At 44.0% G+C, this 18,972-nt stretch overlaps 1 protein-coding gene across 2 annotated transcripts in view; it reads right to left on the bottom strand.

Annotated features, from left to right (window-relative positions):
• TMCC2 (transmembrane and coiled-coil domain family 2) overlaps positions 1-18,972 on the bottom strand; it is a 93,294-nt gene that overhangs the window by 68,848 nt on the left and 5,474 nt on the right. The window contains exon 3 of one of the 2 annotated variants that reach the window (XM_033152802.1): positions 1,654-2,184. The exons of the other annotated variant lie outside the window; for it this stretch is intronic. Within the exon in view, the coding sequence (XP_033008693.1) occupies positions 1,654-2,184 (531 nt within the window). The remainder of the gene's footprint in view (positions 1-1,653; positions 2,185-18,972) is intronic. 2 annotated transcript variants of the gene reach the window in all.

Genomic DNA, 18,972 nt, shown 5'->3' with positions numbered 1-18,972 from the left:
GAGGGAGCAAGCTGAGCCCTGCCACCCAGCAAAAACCTCACTAGGCACAGTGGGGCTCGGCTTTGTCGGGCGGCGGGCGAGCCAGTGAGGGACGTCACACCAGACACAAGCGTCACGCCGCCTTGCTGGCCCACCCCTCGACTCCGCTCAGGCCCCAGCAGCAGGAAGGGAGAGCGTGCGCCAGGCCGAGAGGGAGCAAGCTGAGCCCCGTCGCCCGGTAAAAACCTCGCTCGGTGCGCAGTGATGGCTGGCTTGTGCTTGCTCTCTCGCTCTGCCTGCTCGCGCTTTCCTTTATTTTATTTTATTTTTTCTGCGCTGGGGTGGGCCCTGGGCAGAGCCGTGCGCGGAGGCGTGGGACAGGCCAGCAAGGCGTCACACTTGTGGTTGGCTTGATGCCCCTCCTTGCTGGCCCGTCCCTCGCCTCCGCACATGGCTCCGCTCAGGGCGCACCCCAGCACCAAAAAAACAACAACCAGTAAATAAATAAAAAATTAAGGAATGCGCAAGCCGGCTGGCCGAGAGAGAGAGCAAGCACAAGCCAGCCGCCACCGAGCGAGGTTTTGGGATCGGCTGGGAGTCACTGATCATGAGGGTGGGGCCCCGAGTGTCACCCCCTCCAGGGTGGTACCTGGGGTGGACCTCCCCCTACGCCCCTCCCTTGCGCCATCCCGGAGCAAAAGTGGATTTTGCCCTAAAGGACTGTGAGCTCAATTCAGATATGGTACCAAAAATTAATTCCTAGTCTCAGGAGGTGCTCAGAGGCATAGAATTCCAACTATGTCTTTTGGAGCTGGTTGTGACTAGTAAATTGTGGGGTTTGGCTAAAAAACAAAGTTCATCCTACAACCCTGAACTCTGCCCACCCTAATCTAGGGAATGACAGAGCTTTTCACACTCTGTTAATGGAAGGACAGGCAAGCAGACATATGGAGATAATTGGCAATGCTGTAATAATTTCAGGAGGCTAATTTGTAGGATTGCTGGCCAAGCTCAGCTAACTAAGGTTTAGCCTTTTGATATGAATTCCACCCAATTAGTTTTAGGTGCATCCAATGGATGCTGCATCTCTCTTTAGCATGGAAGTGCTTCTGGTGATAAATTTTATTTAGTTTTCATTTAAAGCTGGACCTACGTAATTTGCACTTGCTGAAACAACATGAGAACCAAAACACCACCATCCTTCAAAATTTGCAGTTCTCCAAAGTATGTCATGCAGTTCTCCAGCCAAAATGCATTCTACGAGGTAAAATTGGCCAGCAAAAATGGGTATATTAGGCAAAACTGCACACACAAAAATGTGTATGTTGGGAGAAATTCGCACTAAAATGCTGCTGAATTTTCATGAAGACAAAAAATAAATCACAAACTGATGTGGAAGTGTGAACTAAAAATTAGAAAAATGAAAACCAAGAGAACCTGAAATTGGCAGATTTACCCATTCCTATGTGCTTGTCACAAACCCTACAGATGGCACCAAGCAACCCTGCCAAGTTGCTTTGCCTTGTTAGATAAAGACGGATGTTGAAACTCATTGGATTCCAGGGCCTTGAATTCCCTATCAAAGAGGCGGGCAACAGGAACATAGAATACTATGAAGTGAAATGGTTTTTCCCAGTTACTGGAGACCTCATACTTCCGGACCTTCAGTCTTACCTTGTCAGCGAGGCAGTCTGACTCTTCTGCCAGGAGGTATACGGTCCCACCCTCAGCCATAAGGAGAGCAGTGTCAGTGGTGGATGAAGATCTCGGCCGGCCTTGGTGTTGGTGCAGTATTGCTGTCAGGCTGCTATCTTGGGGGGCCTTGCGGACAAGGTGCGGGCTGATTTTCTGGGGTTCCAGGGAGCCACTCTTGGCTCGCCGACTGCCGCTGTGCAAGCTGGTCCCCCTCTTGATGGAAGGACGGGAGCGGATCTGCTGCAACACCCTGTTGAAGGCAGTGGGCCGAGCCGGAAGATCGTGGAGAGACATGGCATAGGAGACACGGTGCATCTCAGGGGAGCGTTCTTTTTCGTCTGGGGAGTCGTGGTCAGACATGCCATGGTGCTGCTGCTGCTGCTGCTGTTGCTGCTGCTGCGATGACTCCTGGGAGTTGTGGTGCTCCCGTTCCCGGGACCGTCTGCGGCTATGGAAAAGATGCTTAAGGCCATGGCCAAACATAGATCCCTCAGACAGCTGTTGTATCTTCTGCATGGAGAAGAGAGACAAAAGCATTGGAAGCACAGGGGCTACACAGGGCTTCTCTTACATAACACAGACGGCACAGAACACAGAGGGAAAAATTAGCTCGCAATATTGCCACAATCCTGCAGCTGCATCTTCTGTTGTTACCAACTGGTGTAGCTTTTCTGAAGTCCAGGCTCTCCCACACATAACAATCTGGAGTACAATATTTCACATTTCATGACCATGAACTTAGGGATCGAGCACTCTCAGCATTGATTAACCCCTGGGTTCCACCACCACCACCGTTTGTTGAACTATCACAATTCACCACCAGTACACACTTATACACACCTACTGCTCCCCCATGCCTCCTGAAAGATCCTACGTCAGCTAGAATCCAGCACTTTTGCCGGGCAGGAAGCAATGGATGCGAGCAATGTGGGGTAAGGATTATGATGGTTGCATCATTTAATAGCACAGTGACAACTGTGATAATGTCGTGTGTTCCTCCCCCCCCCCCCCCCCGACATATTTCTTAAGGGATGGAAAAGGTACTAAACATGAGGATTATTCACCATTCCTATGCAACAATCAAAGCCTGGCATAGTATGCCCTATCCATTGTCACAGCTGGATGTTTTAAAGGAGATCACTATAGCGCATTAAGATCTGCAGCAGAGGTGGGGAAGTTTTGTGGCCTCCAGACGTTACTGGGCTACAACTCCCATTATCCCCAAACACTGGCCATGCTAGCAGGGGCTAATAGGAGTACAGCACCATCTGGAGGGCCATAGGTTCTTTGCCTCTGATCTGCACCCAACTGTGACTGGTGTGGCAGGTGTCCTATGGTCGTTTCCACACTTTTTGCTGACAGCTCTTCAATTTGCAAAAGCATTCTCCATAGCAGGTGCTTTTCTTCCTGGCCTTTTAAATATGTTTTAACAAGATATACTCTGCCCCCCAACTGAACCTGCCACCTATAGATATTACCGTATATTCCGGCATATAAGACGACTGGGCGTATAAGATGACCCCCAACTTTTCCAGTTAAAATATAGTGTTTGAGGTATACTCGACTGCAGATTCTCCACCCGGCGTATAAGACGACCCCCGACTTTTGAGAAGATCTTCCTGGATTAAAAAGTAGTCTTATACGCCAGAATATATGGTAACTCCTACCCCTTTGTCCTGAAAACTCTTGCTTTAAGGAGTCCCGTGAGGCGGCACAAGCTTTTGCCAAAGCCACTAGGCTTTTGCTTCACTAGACTGAGAGAGAAAGAGAAGAAAGTCCAGAAGAGAGCTGGATGTTCTGCTGCTTTTGCCAAACCACAAGGCAAGCTATGGTTACAGTTACTCAAGTCAAGCCTAATCAGATGCATCTTATAGAAGCTATAGGTTTTCATGTATAAGTGCAAAAGCACACCATAGCTTCCTTCATTAAATCATCATTGAAAACTGAATAGGAGATTTTCCTTTCTTCAGAGTTTAAGGGGCTTTAGTAGCTAAAAGCCTTGGTGGTGGCCCACTCAGGTTTCCCCCACAATCCAAGTAACATGGGGCAGGAAAGAATGCCAGAACAAGGGACAAAATGCTGGTCTTACACCCTGGATAGTCAATGTGGTGCCCTGAAGATGTTGTTGGACTGCAGCTCCCATCATCCCTGACCATGCTGGCTGAGGCTGATGGGAGTTGTGGCCTAACAACATCTTGAGAGAATCAGATTTGGCTATTACTGTATTAAGATATAGGCTACAAGAGTCCAAGGCATTTATCGCCTATGCAGCAAAAATGTCTTCAAGATGGAATGAAAGAGCCACATAATCTTTCCAAGGAAGCTGGAAGTCAGGAGCAGGAAAGTGTTGATCCTGCCATATCTTGCAACATATCAAAGCAAGTAAACAACAGATTGTCCCCCAGAAAGACCGCTGGGTGGCAACTTGGGTGAGTTGCCATTTCAAATGAGCCTGTTGCTATTTTTGGAGCAGAGGACAAATTTCCCACCACATCACCCCATATCTGTGAGTGTTTAATGGCCGTGGCAAATAAGTTGATCTGTGGAAGAGAAGTGTGTGGTAGAGCCTGCTCCTAGCCCGCAACTCCCAGAACCTGGGCTGCTTCGAATCCATTCATTAGTCTGTGGTGCTTATGGGGCACGGTTTGGTTATGCATGGAATGTAGATAAAAGTTCTTCCTATGTATTGATCAAGGATCCCTAGGCGATGAAATAAAAGGTATTTCCAATCCATGTTACATGTTGTCCATGGTCATAAAAAAAGGGTTTAGCTAATGTTAGTGGATGCAAACATAGTTAAAGATTTTTTTTTTCATGAATAAACTATGTGGGAAATTTTCTAATTTCATTTGCATGTCTAATTATGGGATCAGATCTTCTGAAGGATGACAACAAGGACATTCTGTACATTCTGCTCTCCCAAGAGAACATGGTATTTGGCCATACATTACTTCTTATCTTGTTTTATTTTTCTTGCAGAAAGATTAACCTGTAATGCTCTTTCGTTATGAATAAACCAGACTGAGCTTGGTTATGTGAAATCATTAATATGTAACAAGCCCAACAATGCTGAGTTCTTTTGAAAAATCTGACAAACGGTGACCCTACAGGAGCCGCAGTTTGAAGAGCATTTAGAAAAGTGATCTAAGCAGCCCACTGACAAGGAGTCTGCATCAGCACTCTCTTCTAATTAAATTAATGATTTTGTACTGGAAAACAGCTGAAGACTCAAAAGTCCACTGCTGCTGCAAGAATAGCAGCTGACCTGAGACCAGGGCTTTCTTGTGGGACCAGGGCCACCATGCAGGTGAATCTTTGCATGAGAAGTGCAAGCTTCCATCACATTCCATCAAAGCAAACAGAACAAACCAAGGCAGGAGTCCCTGAAGCAGAAACAACTGAGCCCAATTCTAATAAAAGAGCAGCATACTCACCTCCAAGGATCTCACACTCAGTGCAGACTATATACCAGTGCAAACAATGCAATGGTTAAAAAAAACTCTTGGAGAGATGTTGGGCTCCAGGCCAGAGGCCTTCCCTTTTAAAGCCTTTTAACTTTCAAAAAGGGGGTAGATTTAGATGTCAAGGGAGGCACTGTTGAAGAAAATTGCTCCTCTGGATGTCACCTTGCTTATTCAAGGCTTGTGTGCTGCATGTCACAACATGGGCATGACATGGGGCAAGTGTTAGGGAGCGAATATCTAATAAATCCAAAGCAGACCACAGAGGATCTTCAGCCCACCTGTGTTCTGGTTTGCCTGTGAATGCATAACTCATCTTGTCACAAAGCTACCCACCATATAGCAGATCAGAGTATTGGTTCATCTTGCCTAGTAATGCTTATTCTGACTGGCAGTAGCTCTCCACGGTCTCAGACAGAGGTCTTTTCTAATGACCAGCTACGTGGTCCTCCTAACTAGACATGTTAAGGACTGAGTCTGGGTCAGTCCTTTCTGCATGGTTCCAACCAGGGACTTCCTCTCTCAGGATCCTCTCCCTCCTTGGAACTTTTGTTTGGGGGGAGGGTTATCTATTTGTTAACAAAAGCATTTATACAAAACATCAGTAGGGCAATCATTAAAATGACTGGCGAATCAAGAGACATTTTAAACAACTGAATAGGCCTGTCTGCTTTTTAAAAAGTCTTCAAGAGATGCCCGAAAGCCAAAAATTAGAATGCCTGCCAGGAGGAATATTCCACAGCAGGGACCCAGTGACACTACATGTCTGATAGCCTCTTGAGGCCAGTTGGCTTCTGGAACACACGGCACAACTAACAACACTAATCTGGATGATCTCAATTCTCAAGAACTCTGCTGGGAAATAAGGGCTCAGGAAGTGCTTAAGATCCTGGACTCATTTATCAGCCCTTTGTATACCAACACAAGAACCTTGAACCTTCCATGTTTTTTGCATTCTCTATGCCTGAACCCTAGTTTGAGCTCCACTGAAGTATCAGAGAAGGGGCAGAAACATTCATTTCCCAAACATCAACTTGATCTCATGGTTCCTGGGAGCCTCACATCAGCACCCCATGGTTTAATCAAAAGTGAAGAACATTTAATGTGTAGCTTTCTGCAAACTAGCCTCAAGTCACCCAACTCCCACTAGTACCCAAATCATTAGTCCTCCTTTCTTCTCATTAACAGTTAGGAATAATTTACTAGCCACTAAAGTTGCACAGGAGAAGGGCCAAGTGGCTCAAGCTTTCCTCATTAGCCAATTGACTTTAAGAATCAGAACATCTTATGGATTTTCACCTGTGAAAAGGATTACCAGGAAGAAAGGGGGGGGAACCCTACTGTATTGAATTGCTGCTTTGGGCCATCATGATTTAAAGTTTATTCTATTTATAGAGTCTCTATGGAAACGGAGCGCACGTAAGGTAGAAAAGAACTATAAAACCCACAGATTTCTGCATCATGATACAGAATGGATTTAGATTCTTCGTTTGCCCTTTAAAAAAAAGGTTCATGGGAACCAAAATGCCTGGTTCCCACATTTTAAAAATAACTATTAAAAAAAACACATTTTTTTCTTAAAGGAGGCTGGGGACCGGGAAGGAAAAATAGGCTATTTTCACAGCATCACGCCATGCCTCTCCGTGTTTCCTTTTGGGAGACAATGGACAGATGACAACTGACATAACCAGACCATGCAAATGTACGCTGGCAAATTATTCTGATCTATGGATTTCTCAAAAGGACGTAAGAAAAACCCTGCACAGTCAGGCCAAATGTCTACCAAGGCTAACATCCTGTTTCTAGGGAGGCTGTGTGTCCTACTTCACAGAGGATACCGGTAGTCTTCTTTGTGAAACAGTCCTCTGTTTGAAGGACCGTCTGGTCCAAGGCTGCATTCACGCAGCAATTTATTTCATTTCCCTGACATTTCCCAAGCAGGTAATCTCCGCATTAGATTTGAGCTTTCACACAATGTAAAAGCCACTCCCCCCCCCCCAAAAAAACTAACGGAATATAGCGCATGTTTAGCCTTCATTTCTGTGCTATTTGATTCCAGGAAAAAATCCATGTGCAGCCCCCTTAGCCTAGAAAACTGTGGTAGTAAAGTGATGGAATTTGGAACAGTATACCAGCACACAGTTATTTCCTGCTGTTTTCATGTGGAAACAGACTCAGGCATGTGTGGAGTATTGCCCAATGACACCCATTGCTGTGTCAAACCACGCCCACTGGTATGAACGAAATATAGGGCAACATGTCAGTCAAAAAGCCCCACTTCCGTGGCACAACAGGTACTGCAGTGTGAAAGGGACGTCAGAAAGTAGGACATAAGTCCTAGCATTATAATCAGGAAAACTAGCGCCAGATTCCTCACATCCAAATGCACCCAAAGTCCAGTTATCTTCCTCCATAAGGAGAGAGAGCGCAGCATTAGCCTTGAAGCTGCCCACTGACAACACATGGACAGCGAAACTCAGTAGGCACGAAGAGGGCACTGGCTATAGTCTTCTCTACCATAGCGAGATATCCAATCATAGAACTGTAGAGTTGGAAGGGATCCCAAGGGCCATCTAGTCCAACCCCCTGCAATGCAAGAATCTTTTTGCCCAACGTGGGACTCGAACCCACAATCCTGAGATATATAGTATTTCTGTTTAAATGATGGCCATTTCCCCCACATTTTCACATACATATAAATCAGGATAGGGGATTTTATGCAGATCCATGACCTCTTTTTTCCTTTCTATGTGGTGAAGCATCTCCTTCCTCTCCGTTTTTGTTTGTTTGTTTACAAGCATATGTGGTCATCCTACCTGCTTCCCAAACTGGCCAGCTAACTATTACTCGGAAGCTCATAAGCAGACCACGAAGGCAGCAGGCCTCCCCTGCTGTTAGTTCCCAGCAACTGATATTTAGTGGCATACTGCTTCTGAACCTGGAGGGTCTGGGAGATCAGCAGAGCAGCACCAGAACCTGCCAATTGGTTCCACTGGTGTGGTGGCTAAGGTGTTGGACTAGGATCTGGGAGACCAAGGTTCAAATCCCCACTCAACCAGGAAGCTCACTGGGTGACCTTGGGCCAGTCATTGCCTCTCAGCACAATTTAATTTACAGGGTGGTTGTAAGGATAAAATGGGGAGGAAGAAAGCCATGCATGGTCACCTTGAAGCTCCTTGAAGGAAAGGTGGGAATATAAATCCAAAAGGTATAGAAATGAATAAAAGACCTGCTCGTCGCCAGAACATACAAAAGCGCAATACCATTGGTTTAATCTAATGCAGTCACTGCATGAATGGAACAGATTTAGAGGAGTAGTGGGGAGGAGAGTAAGAGGAAGTCCAACTGCATGATCCAAAGTTGCTTTGCGAGTGCAATGACTTTGTTGGAGGCAACCTAATTAAAGCAATGATTTAAAATAAAATAAAAGCCACCACCCATAACCTCAAAACAATAATTACATGCCACACATTACAAGGAGGACACGATAATGATAGTATGCCTCTGAATCTCATGTGGCAAGAGTCCTATTGCATAAAGAACTTACTTATGGGCCTCCCAGAGGCATCTGTTTAGCCACTGTGAGAACAGAGCGCTGGACTAGATAGGCTTTTGACCTGATCTAGCACAGCACTTTTTGTGTTAATATAATTAACCCCAAGCCTTGATATACTGCATCCTATTCAATCATGGTTGTATTAACTTGCCAATCTTACCTGAGTGAGTCAATAACAGCCTTCAAAGCATGAAATGTGACTCACTTTCCAAACAATGCAAATGAAAATTTTAGACAAGTTACCAATGCGCACTGCTAGTGGCCAAAGTGTAAAAGTCTGTTTCCATGTATTGCACATATATACAGAGATATTCTACATATATGCAGAGGCAGACACCTAAACCTTTTGTCCCTTTGGGTAATCTAATTTATTGTTCTGGCTAAACAACTGACCTAATTAAAAATAATAATTGTAAAACGGACTTCAAGGTACATATTTAAATGCTTTTTTATTGGAACAGTTTGCAGGGCTTGCTCTCAACGTACTGGGGCCCAAAATCATGATAACTTTTGACACGGTAAAGTCACCATGAACTGATCTTATGGCAGCAATTTCATTGTGTATGTGTGTACACTCTCATGTAACAACAGCAAATAATTATAATGGCAAAGCAGAAAAATTCAAAAGGCAGAATTTGACCCAACCTGGTAAATACTGGTTTTTACCACTGGGGGGCAGACAAACAAAATACAGTATTTATGACATGAAACGAACATTGGTGAATAATGATAAAGATGGTAGTGGTGGTGTTTGTTCCGGGTAATTACCACATCAAAAGAAAGATTCTGGCCATAGATACAACCTTCAGTTCAAAAAATCACTGTGTTTCAGTAAGCCCCTCCCCCATGACTTAAAGGTGAAAGCACTTTGCCTTTCCTGTACAAACAAGAGTCTTCGTTGAAAAGAAATGAAATATATATATATATATATATATATATATATATATATATATATATATATATATATGTGTGTGTGTGTGTGTGTGTGTGTGTGTGTGTTATTAAATTAATATCCCATCTTTCACCTCAAAGCTGTCCTTTCCCCCCCTTTTTTATCTCAACAACAACCCTATGAGGTAGATCAGGCTGAGAGATTGTGGCTGAGATTTGAACCCTGGTCTCCCAACGTCTAGTCCAGCACTTTAACCACTACACCACACTGGGCCCAAATGTAGCTAACGCGAGTCCTAGGTAAGTCCCATCGAACCCAATGCGACAAGTCAGTTGCAAACTCAAGACCCACTGCTTCCAATGAAACTTAGTCAAGACAAGTGGGACCTGTCACAAAATGCTTCACTGTGGAGTGCTCCTGTTCAAAGTGCCAGCCGGCCAGCCATGTCCTCATCTTCTTCCAGGATACTCCATTACACCAACAACTGAGTTTTCCAGCTCTCTCCCCAACAGATAGCATTAGCATTCTGTGCCCCCTGAACATGGTAAATTCTCACTGGGCTTTGGGGGGGGGGTTGCTCCCTTGTTTTCCCCACTGAGCCTACTGATACCTCCTTTTTGTGATGTCATTTGGGCACTCACTGTTGAAGTATTATCATCATCATCATCATTGGAATCAGCCAACATTTGCTTTGCAAATGGCAGGTGGCTGGCATAGAATGACTGTTGCTCAAATCCAGGACAGACAGACAGACGTTAAAGTGAAGTTATGCTGCAGAAGAGGGCATTCATCTGTGTTACAAATGCAGTCTGATAATACTGTATTATGTTATTCAGCAAACCCATTCCACCAGTGAAAGGGCTCTAGCCTTCACAACAGGGCTCCCCTCTTCTCCTCCCACTGCACGCCCCCTACGCCTCACCCAAATCTCCTCTGGAGGGAAGAGAGGCACCGCACCATAGCTGCAAGCTGCAGAACCATGAAAGCACACATACACCAAACTGTCCACGTAATTCAATGTGAAAAAGGATGTGTACAACCACCAGCTAGGAATGGCAAGCCTACCCCAGTTTGTATGTTCTCTTGTTGGTTATTGCTTCTCATGCATAATTCCTCCATTTGGCTTGAGGTCTGCACAATGGTGCCTGCTTTGGACCAGTGTGATACACTTACACATCACCAAAAGAAGAAGAAATGAATAATCAAAAAAAGAGGACACAGATCCAAATAAAATTTCCATATGCTAATTTATATGCCTAGATGCAACAAACACTACAATTTAAACAGTAATGCAATACATTTCACCATAGTGGGGTAGACTATGAGCAGATGACCTGTGTGTGCTTGCTCAGTCGGCCCTCCATGTGCTCATTGTGGATGGGGAACTTCAGGGCCCCTACTCGCTCTCCCTGCAGTGATTCTCTTTCTTTAAGCCAGACTTCAGGCCAACTGAACAGTTTATAACCAGTATGAGGTTGGCCACAGTTCTGGAAGGAAAATCAAATGTGACCTAAAATGGTGCGTGTGTCTGCGCTCGCACACATGCCTTCCCTTAGCCTCCTTAAATGTCACCTCAAACAGAAATGAAAGAAACTGCACACAACTACCATCTGAAGTCCTGAGGAATTGTGACCTTTATATCTAATTAATTTACTTGTTTAACTCACACAAATCCACTTGGAAAAACTGGTTTTTCAAAGTCCATGTGCTATTCTCCCTGAAAGGTTATTAAACATCACTGAACATTTACATGTCTCAAAATCCCACGTACAGGTTTAGCAAAGTATCGTTTAAGAATTATTTATGTAATGTAATTTTTGCCCACATGATCTCACAAAAGTGACCCCAAGGCAGGGTTTGGTAAAATATGAAACCGTAACATGAATATAAAAGACCATCAAACTAGCATCCGGTACAACACAGTATCATAATCGTGATTATGCCACAATTCTGTGTGAGAAGAAGAAGAAGAAGAAGAAGAAGAAGAAGAAGAAGAAGAGTTTGGATTTGATATCCCACTTTATTATTACCTGAAGGCGTCTCAAAGCTGCTAACATTCTCCTTTCCCTTCCTCCCCCACAACAAACACTCTGTGAGGTGAGTGGGGCTGAGAGACTTCAGAGAAGTGTGACTAGCCCAAGGTCACCCAGCAGCTGCATGTGGAGGAGCGGAGACACGAACCCGGTTCCCCAGATTACGAGTCTACCGCTCTTAACCACTACACCACACTGTGAGCACCACAACAAGTGCAGGAGGCAAGAAGAAAGAGTTGCCAGCAAGCATGAAGTGTTGCAAAGGGTCCACTTACAAACACCGTGTTATCATAAGGGCGGCATAATGATAAAGTTAACATTTAGCGTAAGTTATACAGCACAACACTCCATGCACCAAATGTTTGAGCATGCAGGAGAAGGACTGAAACCCATAGTAGCAAACCAGACAGTAGCTGATAAATGATTTTACAGGGCGGTCACTAATCATGTCATTCCAGAGCCCAAGCTGGTACTGTTCATGCTGCCTGACAGCAAATATATCCAGGTAACCCGTAGCGGACTTGGCTCACCTTGACAATGACCTTCTAAGACTGAAAGGCAATAGCTTATTCTCCCGCAGGACACACATTTCAAGCATACTATGCAAGAGCTCTGACAGTGGACATACTAATCTTCACGGGTAAAAAAGGGCAAATGTCACATCCACCCACTCCAGCTATCCCACAAGGCGAGACGATAATGTCTCCTGACAGAAGTAGGCTTCTAATCTTCAAAGACGTCGAACCCTGAAACAGTCTCTCCAGAATGGTGCCAGAAACAAAGACAGTAAGCGGTTTTAAAACTGAGCTGAACACAGTTAACTATAGGTATTCAATACTCCATTTTAATTTAAAGCTATCCAAGTACCATTCTGGGGATGGTTTTGTTTTCCTTTGCTGTACCTTCAGGTTTTGAAGTGCACAGCCGAGCAGGGGAAGGAGATCACCTATTTTCACAAGGCAAGGTTAGGAAATTTGTTCGCACATTTATGCCAAATTAACAATATATTTGCAAGTTGATGGACTGCTGATAATTAACATAACCTGCATGTGAAAGAATGGACTAGATAAAACCCAAGCCGGAATTAAGATTGCCGGAAGAAATATCAACAACCTCAGATATGTTGATGACACAACCTTGATGGCAGAAAGTGAGGAGGAATTAAAGAAGCTTTTAATGAGGGTGAAAGAGGAGAGCGCAAAATATGGTCTGAAGATAAATATATAAAAAAACTAAGATCATGGCCACTGGTCCCATCACCTCCTGGCAAATAGAAGGGGAAGAAATGGAGGCAGTGAGTGATTTTACTTTCTTGGGTTCCATGATCACTTCAGATGATGACAGCAGTCACGAAATTAAAAGACGCCTGCTTCTTGGGAGAAAAGCAATGACAAACCTAGACAGCATCTTAAAAAGCAGAAACATCACCTTGCCGACAAAGGTCTGTATAGTTAAAACTATGGTTTTCCCAGTAATGATGTATGAAAGTGAGAGCTGGACCATAAAGAAGGCTGATCGCCGAAGAATTGATGCTTTTGAGTTATGGTGCTGGAGGAGACACTTGACAGTCCCATGGACTGCAAGAAGATCAAACCTATCCATTCTTAAGGAAATCAGGCCTGAGTGCTCACTGGAAGGACAGATCCTGAAGCTGAGGCTCCAATACTTCGGCCACCTCATGAGAAGAGAAGACTCCCTGGAAAAGACCCTGATGTTGGGAAAGATTGGGGGCACAAGGAGAAGGGGACGACAGAGGACGAGATGGTCGGACAGTGTTCTCGAGGCTACCAACATGAGTCTGACCAAACTGCGGGAGGCAGTGGAAGACAGGAGTGCCTGGCGTGCTCTGGTCCATGAGGTCATGAAGAGTCGGACACGACTAAACAACAACAGCACATTATTTTAACCAACATGGCAGGTGCCAAATTGCAGGTGGTGAAAAGACTGCATTTCTGCAACATTCTATTTCGAAATCAAACCATTCAAATGTGAAAAATGTTAAGTCAGCTTCTGCAAAATCTTTGTGGAAACTGAAAATGTATAATGAATTTGAGTTCCCTTTTAGTCCAGTGCAAACCCTTTAGCATTTTAGTTTTTACCATCTGGTTTACAGTGTTTATTGCTGCAACAAGAGGACTAGAAACTTGCTGCTTTTGTTTCCAAATGGAAGTTGGGCTTCTTGTGGGGTGCAAAACAAAATACTTAAACATGTAATTATGTTTAAAAGCTTTGGCTCCAGGCCAAAGAGCAACAATGCATTTGTGGATCCTTGTTCTTTGGCTCCTAGTTCCTGATTCTAGTCTCCCTAACATGCAGTGCTGAACCTTGCTTGAACTTCCTGTAATGAACCTAGACTAATTCTCTGTGTTTGAAACATACTGCATCTGCAACCCTGCCCTCATTGGTGAGTCCTTTGGTGAAGGTTTGTATCTCCTGCAATTGGGACCCTATACCTGAGGGTATTTCCTGGAGCATGACATCCTGCTTCACTGTCATCTCAACAAAAATCCCACCCCCACACGCCAATGCTTCTATTAGGCCCAGGGAAAAAACTTCCATTGGTACCAATGGGACTTGCTAATGGTGCATATAGCATCCTGTCTAATGTGACTCTCAGTTCCAACCTCAACAGTGTCAGGAAACAGGATGAACAGCTATACTGCTACTATGCTGGAGAGTTGTCTGAGCCCATGATTTAACTGCAGGGGAGATTTTCCCAGCACAAAGTTTAAGCGCTCAGCTTGCAAAGAATTATGACAACACCTTACAATGCAAAACATTCATAGTTATGTAAAAGAACAGGACCTATACACAGTCACGCTTAGATAAGGAAAGCAATGCTGTTCTCACTGCACTTTGGGCTTGGAAGGAGCCTGATTTGCACTTCACCAAGGACTAAATTATATTATGTTACACTCAGCAAAATGTGCAAGAGAAGACTACACCCAAAACAAAACAAAAACTGCTATCTTAAAACATTCAGGTCTTCGTTTATTACAAAGACAGAATGCCTATAAACAAAAGCAAAGGAAAATGAGACCCAAGGCTGTTGTTTACTAAGTTTTCACTCAGAAGACTGCACTAAATCTTTATAAAGAAAAAATACAGTGATGGTTGGTGTGCTAGAATTTGGGCATTGATTGCCTAAGGCAGAGGCAGGGAACCAGTCTCCCTCCAGATGTTGCTGGAATACAACTCCATTATGACCATCAGAAGTGAGGAGAGCAGTAGAGCCCAACCTGTGCCACTGTGCCACCCCGCCAGCTGCTACTGCAGAAGGTCCCATGTACAACCTCTGGCATTTCCTGTTCAACGAGATCAGATAGCAGGTGGCAAGAAAGGCTCTGGTGTGAGATGCTGGGTGAATGATGCTGGTGGCCAGAGGAGACAGTGCTGGACTGGATAGATGGATAGTCTGGCCTGGTATAAGGCAGCTTCCTATGAAAATTAAGACGGTCACTGCCACCGGGCAGCAACCAAAAGGAAGGACCACCATAACAGAAGGAAACACAAGGTTACAGAGACACTATGTCAGCATAGTGTGGTAGGGAGCCTGCAGCCCACAACCAAACTTCAGGAAATCCACAACCAAACATCATGCAACCCATAGCATCATCCAGCTCTTCAGAGTAATGGAAGGGGGTAAGGAAGCAGAGAGAGATGGGGTGACACAGCGGAAGATCAAGGGATAACAGAGAGAGTGATGCAATACTGTGCACTTCTACTGCTTTTGGCTGCAGCTCCACTCCATCAGCTGTGTGCCCACATGCAGTTCCAACTCCTGGTTGCCTTTTCCAATGGGTTAATGGACCTTCATAGGAAAAAGATCCTCCATCTTTTCTTTAAACTATCCCCACCAGTAGCAAAATTAGCAGGCATGTAAAAATGGGAATATTTGTTTGCCTTCTAGAAGCACTTTGCCTCAAGCTGGCAACGTAGGTTCACTTTGTGGAATCACTTCATGCCCAGCTCATCACTCTAATGATTCTGCAAGGTGCATATTTTTAGTTGCAGAAATCCCAAATGAACTTGTGGCCAGCTATTAGCAATGTGTTTTTAATCTCTGGAAGATGCTACTGGGAAAAATTGGGATATGCCACTACATCTGGGGAAAGGTTGCCAAAAAATCGTATTGATAGCAGATCAGTAAAAGCTTGGCCAGCAGTTAGAAACCAATTCTCCGTAGGTCTTTAAATTCTCCCTTTAGTAAAGTGAAGGGCTATGTATTTATTTATGACACTGAATTTATTATGAACTCAGGCCTCCTGTTGCTGAGCTTATAACTGCTGCCCATCCAATCTTAGGCAGAATTAGGTCATCCATCTGCTGTTGTGTCTTGCCAGGACTTTTTCCTAGTCCACTTCTGCTCTTAAAGGCTTGCTCATCACCAGATGATTTGAACTTTTATTTGGATAAAGGTATGTATGCAACCCTGCACTCTTTCCTCCCCAATCATAGGAGAATGGATTATTTCCTGCTAAGGATGTATGTATGCAACCCTGCACTCTTTCCTCCCCAATCACAGGAGAATGGATTATTTCCTGCTAAGGATCCAGCAGAACATTAAAGTCTGAATGTTCTGCAACAAAGAGGGTGCATATTTTTACAACAGCACCTTCATTATTAAATTAACAGATCAAACCCAGCTCTAACCAATGAGGTGAATGTGGGGCTATTGATATAATGCTGAAATATAGAGATCTATGAATGAAGGTCCAGGTTCAGCTCCCAATATGTCAGTTAAAAGGGCATCCTGGGCAGATTTTAACAAAATGAGTTGTACGAATGAGTCTTTGTGGGATTCCACTTTTGGAGAAAATGGATGCATGAATAGTCCCATGCTTCTGCTTTCCAGTGCAAAGTTTAATACGATGAAAGCAGACCTATACATCTCCTGAATGCGGACATGTGGATTTTAAGTGCTTTGCTGGTCATGAGGTTTTGGCAAATGCCTGATCCTGCCACTCTCTGGAGCTGGCTGCATGGAGGGAGACTTGTTAGTCCTGTCCACTTCTGCAGCACACGCATCTCAAAATGCGAGCTCTCTTTTCACATGCTACAACTTGCGGCAGAAAGTAGGAATGCAGACTTACTTGTTCACTCTCATCGTTGTGAGTTCTAAAACAGGGATGGGGAACCTATGGCCCTCCAATTGTTGCTGGAGTACAATCACCATCATCCTCGACCTTTGGCAATTCTGGCTGATTGGAGCTGAACAACATCTGGAGAGGCACAGTTTCACCATCCCTGTTATAAAGTGTTAAAACAGCCTTGTGTCAGACTTCTTTCCATTCATCTAACCCACTGTTACCTATTCTGATCCAAGTGGTTCCCAAACACACACACCCCAGACCACTTGAAATTTGCTGAATAACCACTTAACGGTTTTTTTTTCTGCCTGTGGTAGCAATTATAATCCACTATGCTAGATGCTGCATGGTTTTTAAGTGTATTCTTCTTGCTTCTTTTATTTCTTATATTGTATTACTGTTTGAATTAATTAAAAACCAATATGGATATTCAGCGTAATGGATGTGCTCTCTCCCATCTTCAACCACAAATCCATAGACATAGACCACCTGAGTGAAGCTCTTGGACCACTGGTGATCTATGGGCCGTGGTTTGAGAACCCCTGAAATAAATAACATGGGTAACAAGACGGAACACTGTGGGACACAGGGGGACAGAGCAGAAGTCCCACAATGCACCCTCTGGTTGAAGTCTTGAAGGTAGGAATCAAACCACCGAAACTTGCCCCACCCCCACCCCGCCCAATCTCCCAATCAACTGAGCCCCTCCAGATGGATACCATAGTGAATGGTATTAAAAGTCACCAAGCTGGTCTAGGAGAATCAACAGGGTAGCATTCCTCCTGCCTCTCAATAAAGTTCATCAATAAGGCCAGCCAAGGCTGTTTTCAGTATCAAATTCAAGCCTCAAACCAGATGGAAATGAGTCCAGATGATTGGCTTGATACAGACATGCATACAGCTGGCCATTCACCATCCTCTCTATTACCTTGCCTAAGAAAGGAACATTCACAACTGGGCAGTAGTTATCCAATAGCTCAAGTTTGGAAACTTCAAATTTATATTCAAATTTAATGATGATGATTATGATGATGGGATCTGTCCAGGAGAGTAATTCTGAGAAAAATCATACAAAGATCCAGTGATAAATCTTTAGGATACACATATAAAAAGGGACTACATCTAATCCAAGCACTGTAACTTCTGCCTTTGTAAGATTCCTACCTACTAATTGGTTACCAGCCAATTACTAGGATCGATGCTGTGCTGGGATAGTATACCAACTATTCGCTCAAGGTGTTAGATTATTGGAATAAGTTCAGTGCTTATTACTTAGTGAAGTATCGATTATAAGAGTTGTATTAACATAGGAGAGAATAAAGCGTTAAAAAGGCATTTTGCATTTGTCTGTTCTCGGGGCTACAGAAAGGGAGACTACTGGTGACAAGTGGCTGCTTTCTAACGTCTATTTTTGGTTCGGCTCAAGGATTCATTTCAACTATATACAAGATGTTGCTTGAAGCTTCCTCAGAGGCGGTTTTAGGGCAGCACTACCGGTTCCACCGCTGAGACTCTGGCGCACTGCACAGTGTTGCAACTCTGACGCAGTGAACTGAGCAGAACAGAAGGTGAGGGATGGGGGGAGCACTGAATTTTGGCCTCACACAGGGCGCCGCTGAAAAGTGAAATACCAAAGTACGCCCCTGGCTTCATTTAAGTGCAATCTGGTGAGAGCAGAATTAGGATATGGTAACCGATGATGAAATTTGGAGGAAAAACTAGTCCAAAGCTACCAGTACCTTAAAGTCCTTATCTGTGCAAACTAGGAAGCTGTATTTGAAGTTGGTCCACGGCTGGTACATAATTTATTTATTTCATAAAATTTATACACCACTTGACTGTAAACCAAAACCTCAACAAAGTATACAAAAGGATAAAACAAAACAAAAAAAAACTTTTGAACAATACTTTAAAACATACAAATAGTTAAAATACTAAAACAAATTAAAATTTACAACTTTTGAGCATCTGGGTAGGGCTGTCTAAACAATGATGTTTTCAGCAGGTGCCAAAGAAAATACAATGAAGGTGATTGCTTGATATCAAAAGACAGAGTTCCAAAATGTCAAGACATTAGAAGGGGTGTGGAATTATAGGCTCCTATCAACACCTGTTGTGGAACTGCCCCAAATTTGAGGGCAGTTGGGGGGGGGGGTGACAGGTTTTACTGAAATTGTTCTCATTACTGATCAGCTGGTCCCTTTATCTCCATAGCTACCTTTCTAAAATGTTTTTAGATATTACAAATCAGGAACTCATCACACAA

The sequence above is a fragment of the Lacerta agilis genome, chromosome 6, assembly GCF_009819535.1.
Source record: "Lacerta agilis isolate rLacAgi1 chromosome 6, rLacAgi1.pri, whole genome shotgun sequence".
Lineage (NCBI taxonomy): Eukaryota > Metazoa > Chordata > Lepidosauria > Squamata > Lacertidae > Lacerta > Lacerta agilis.
The sequence above is the reverse complement of the archived record's forward strand: the minus strand, read 5'-3'. Positions and strand labels throughout refer to the sequence as shown.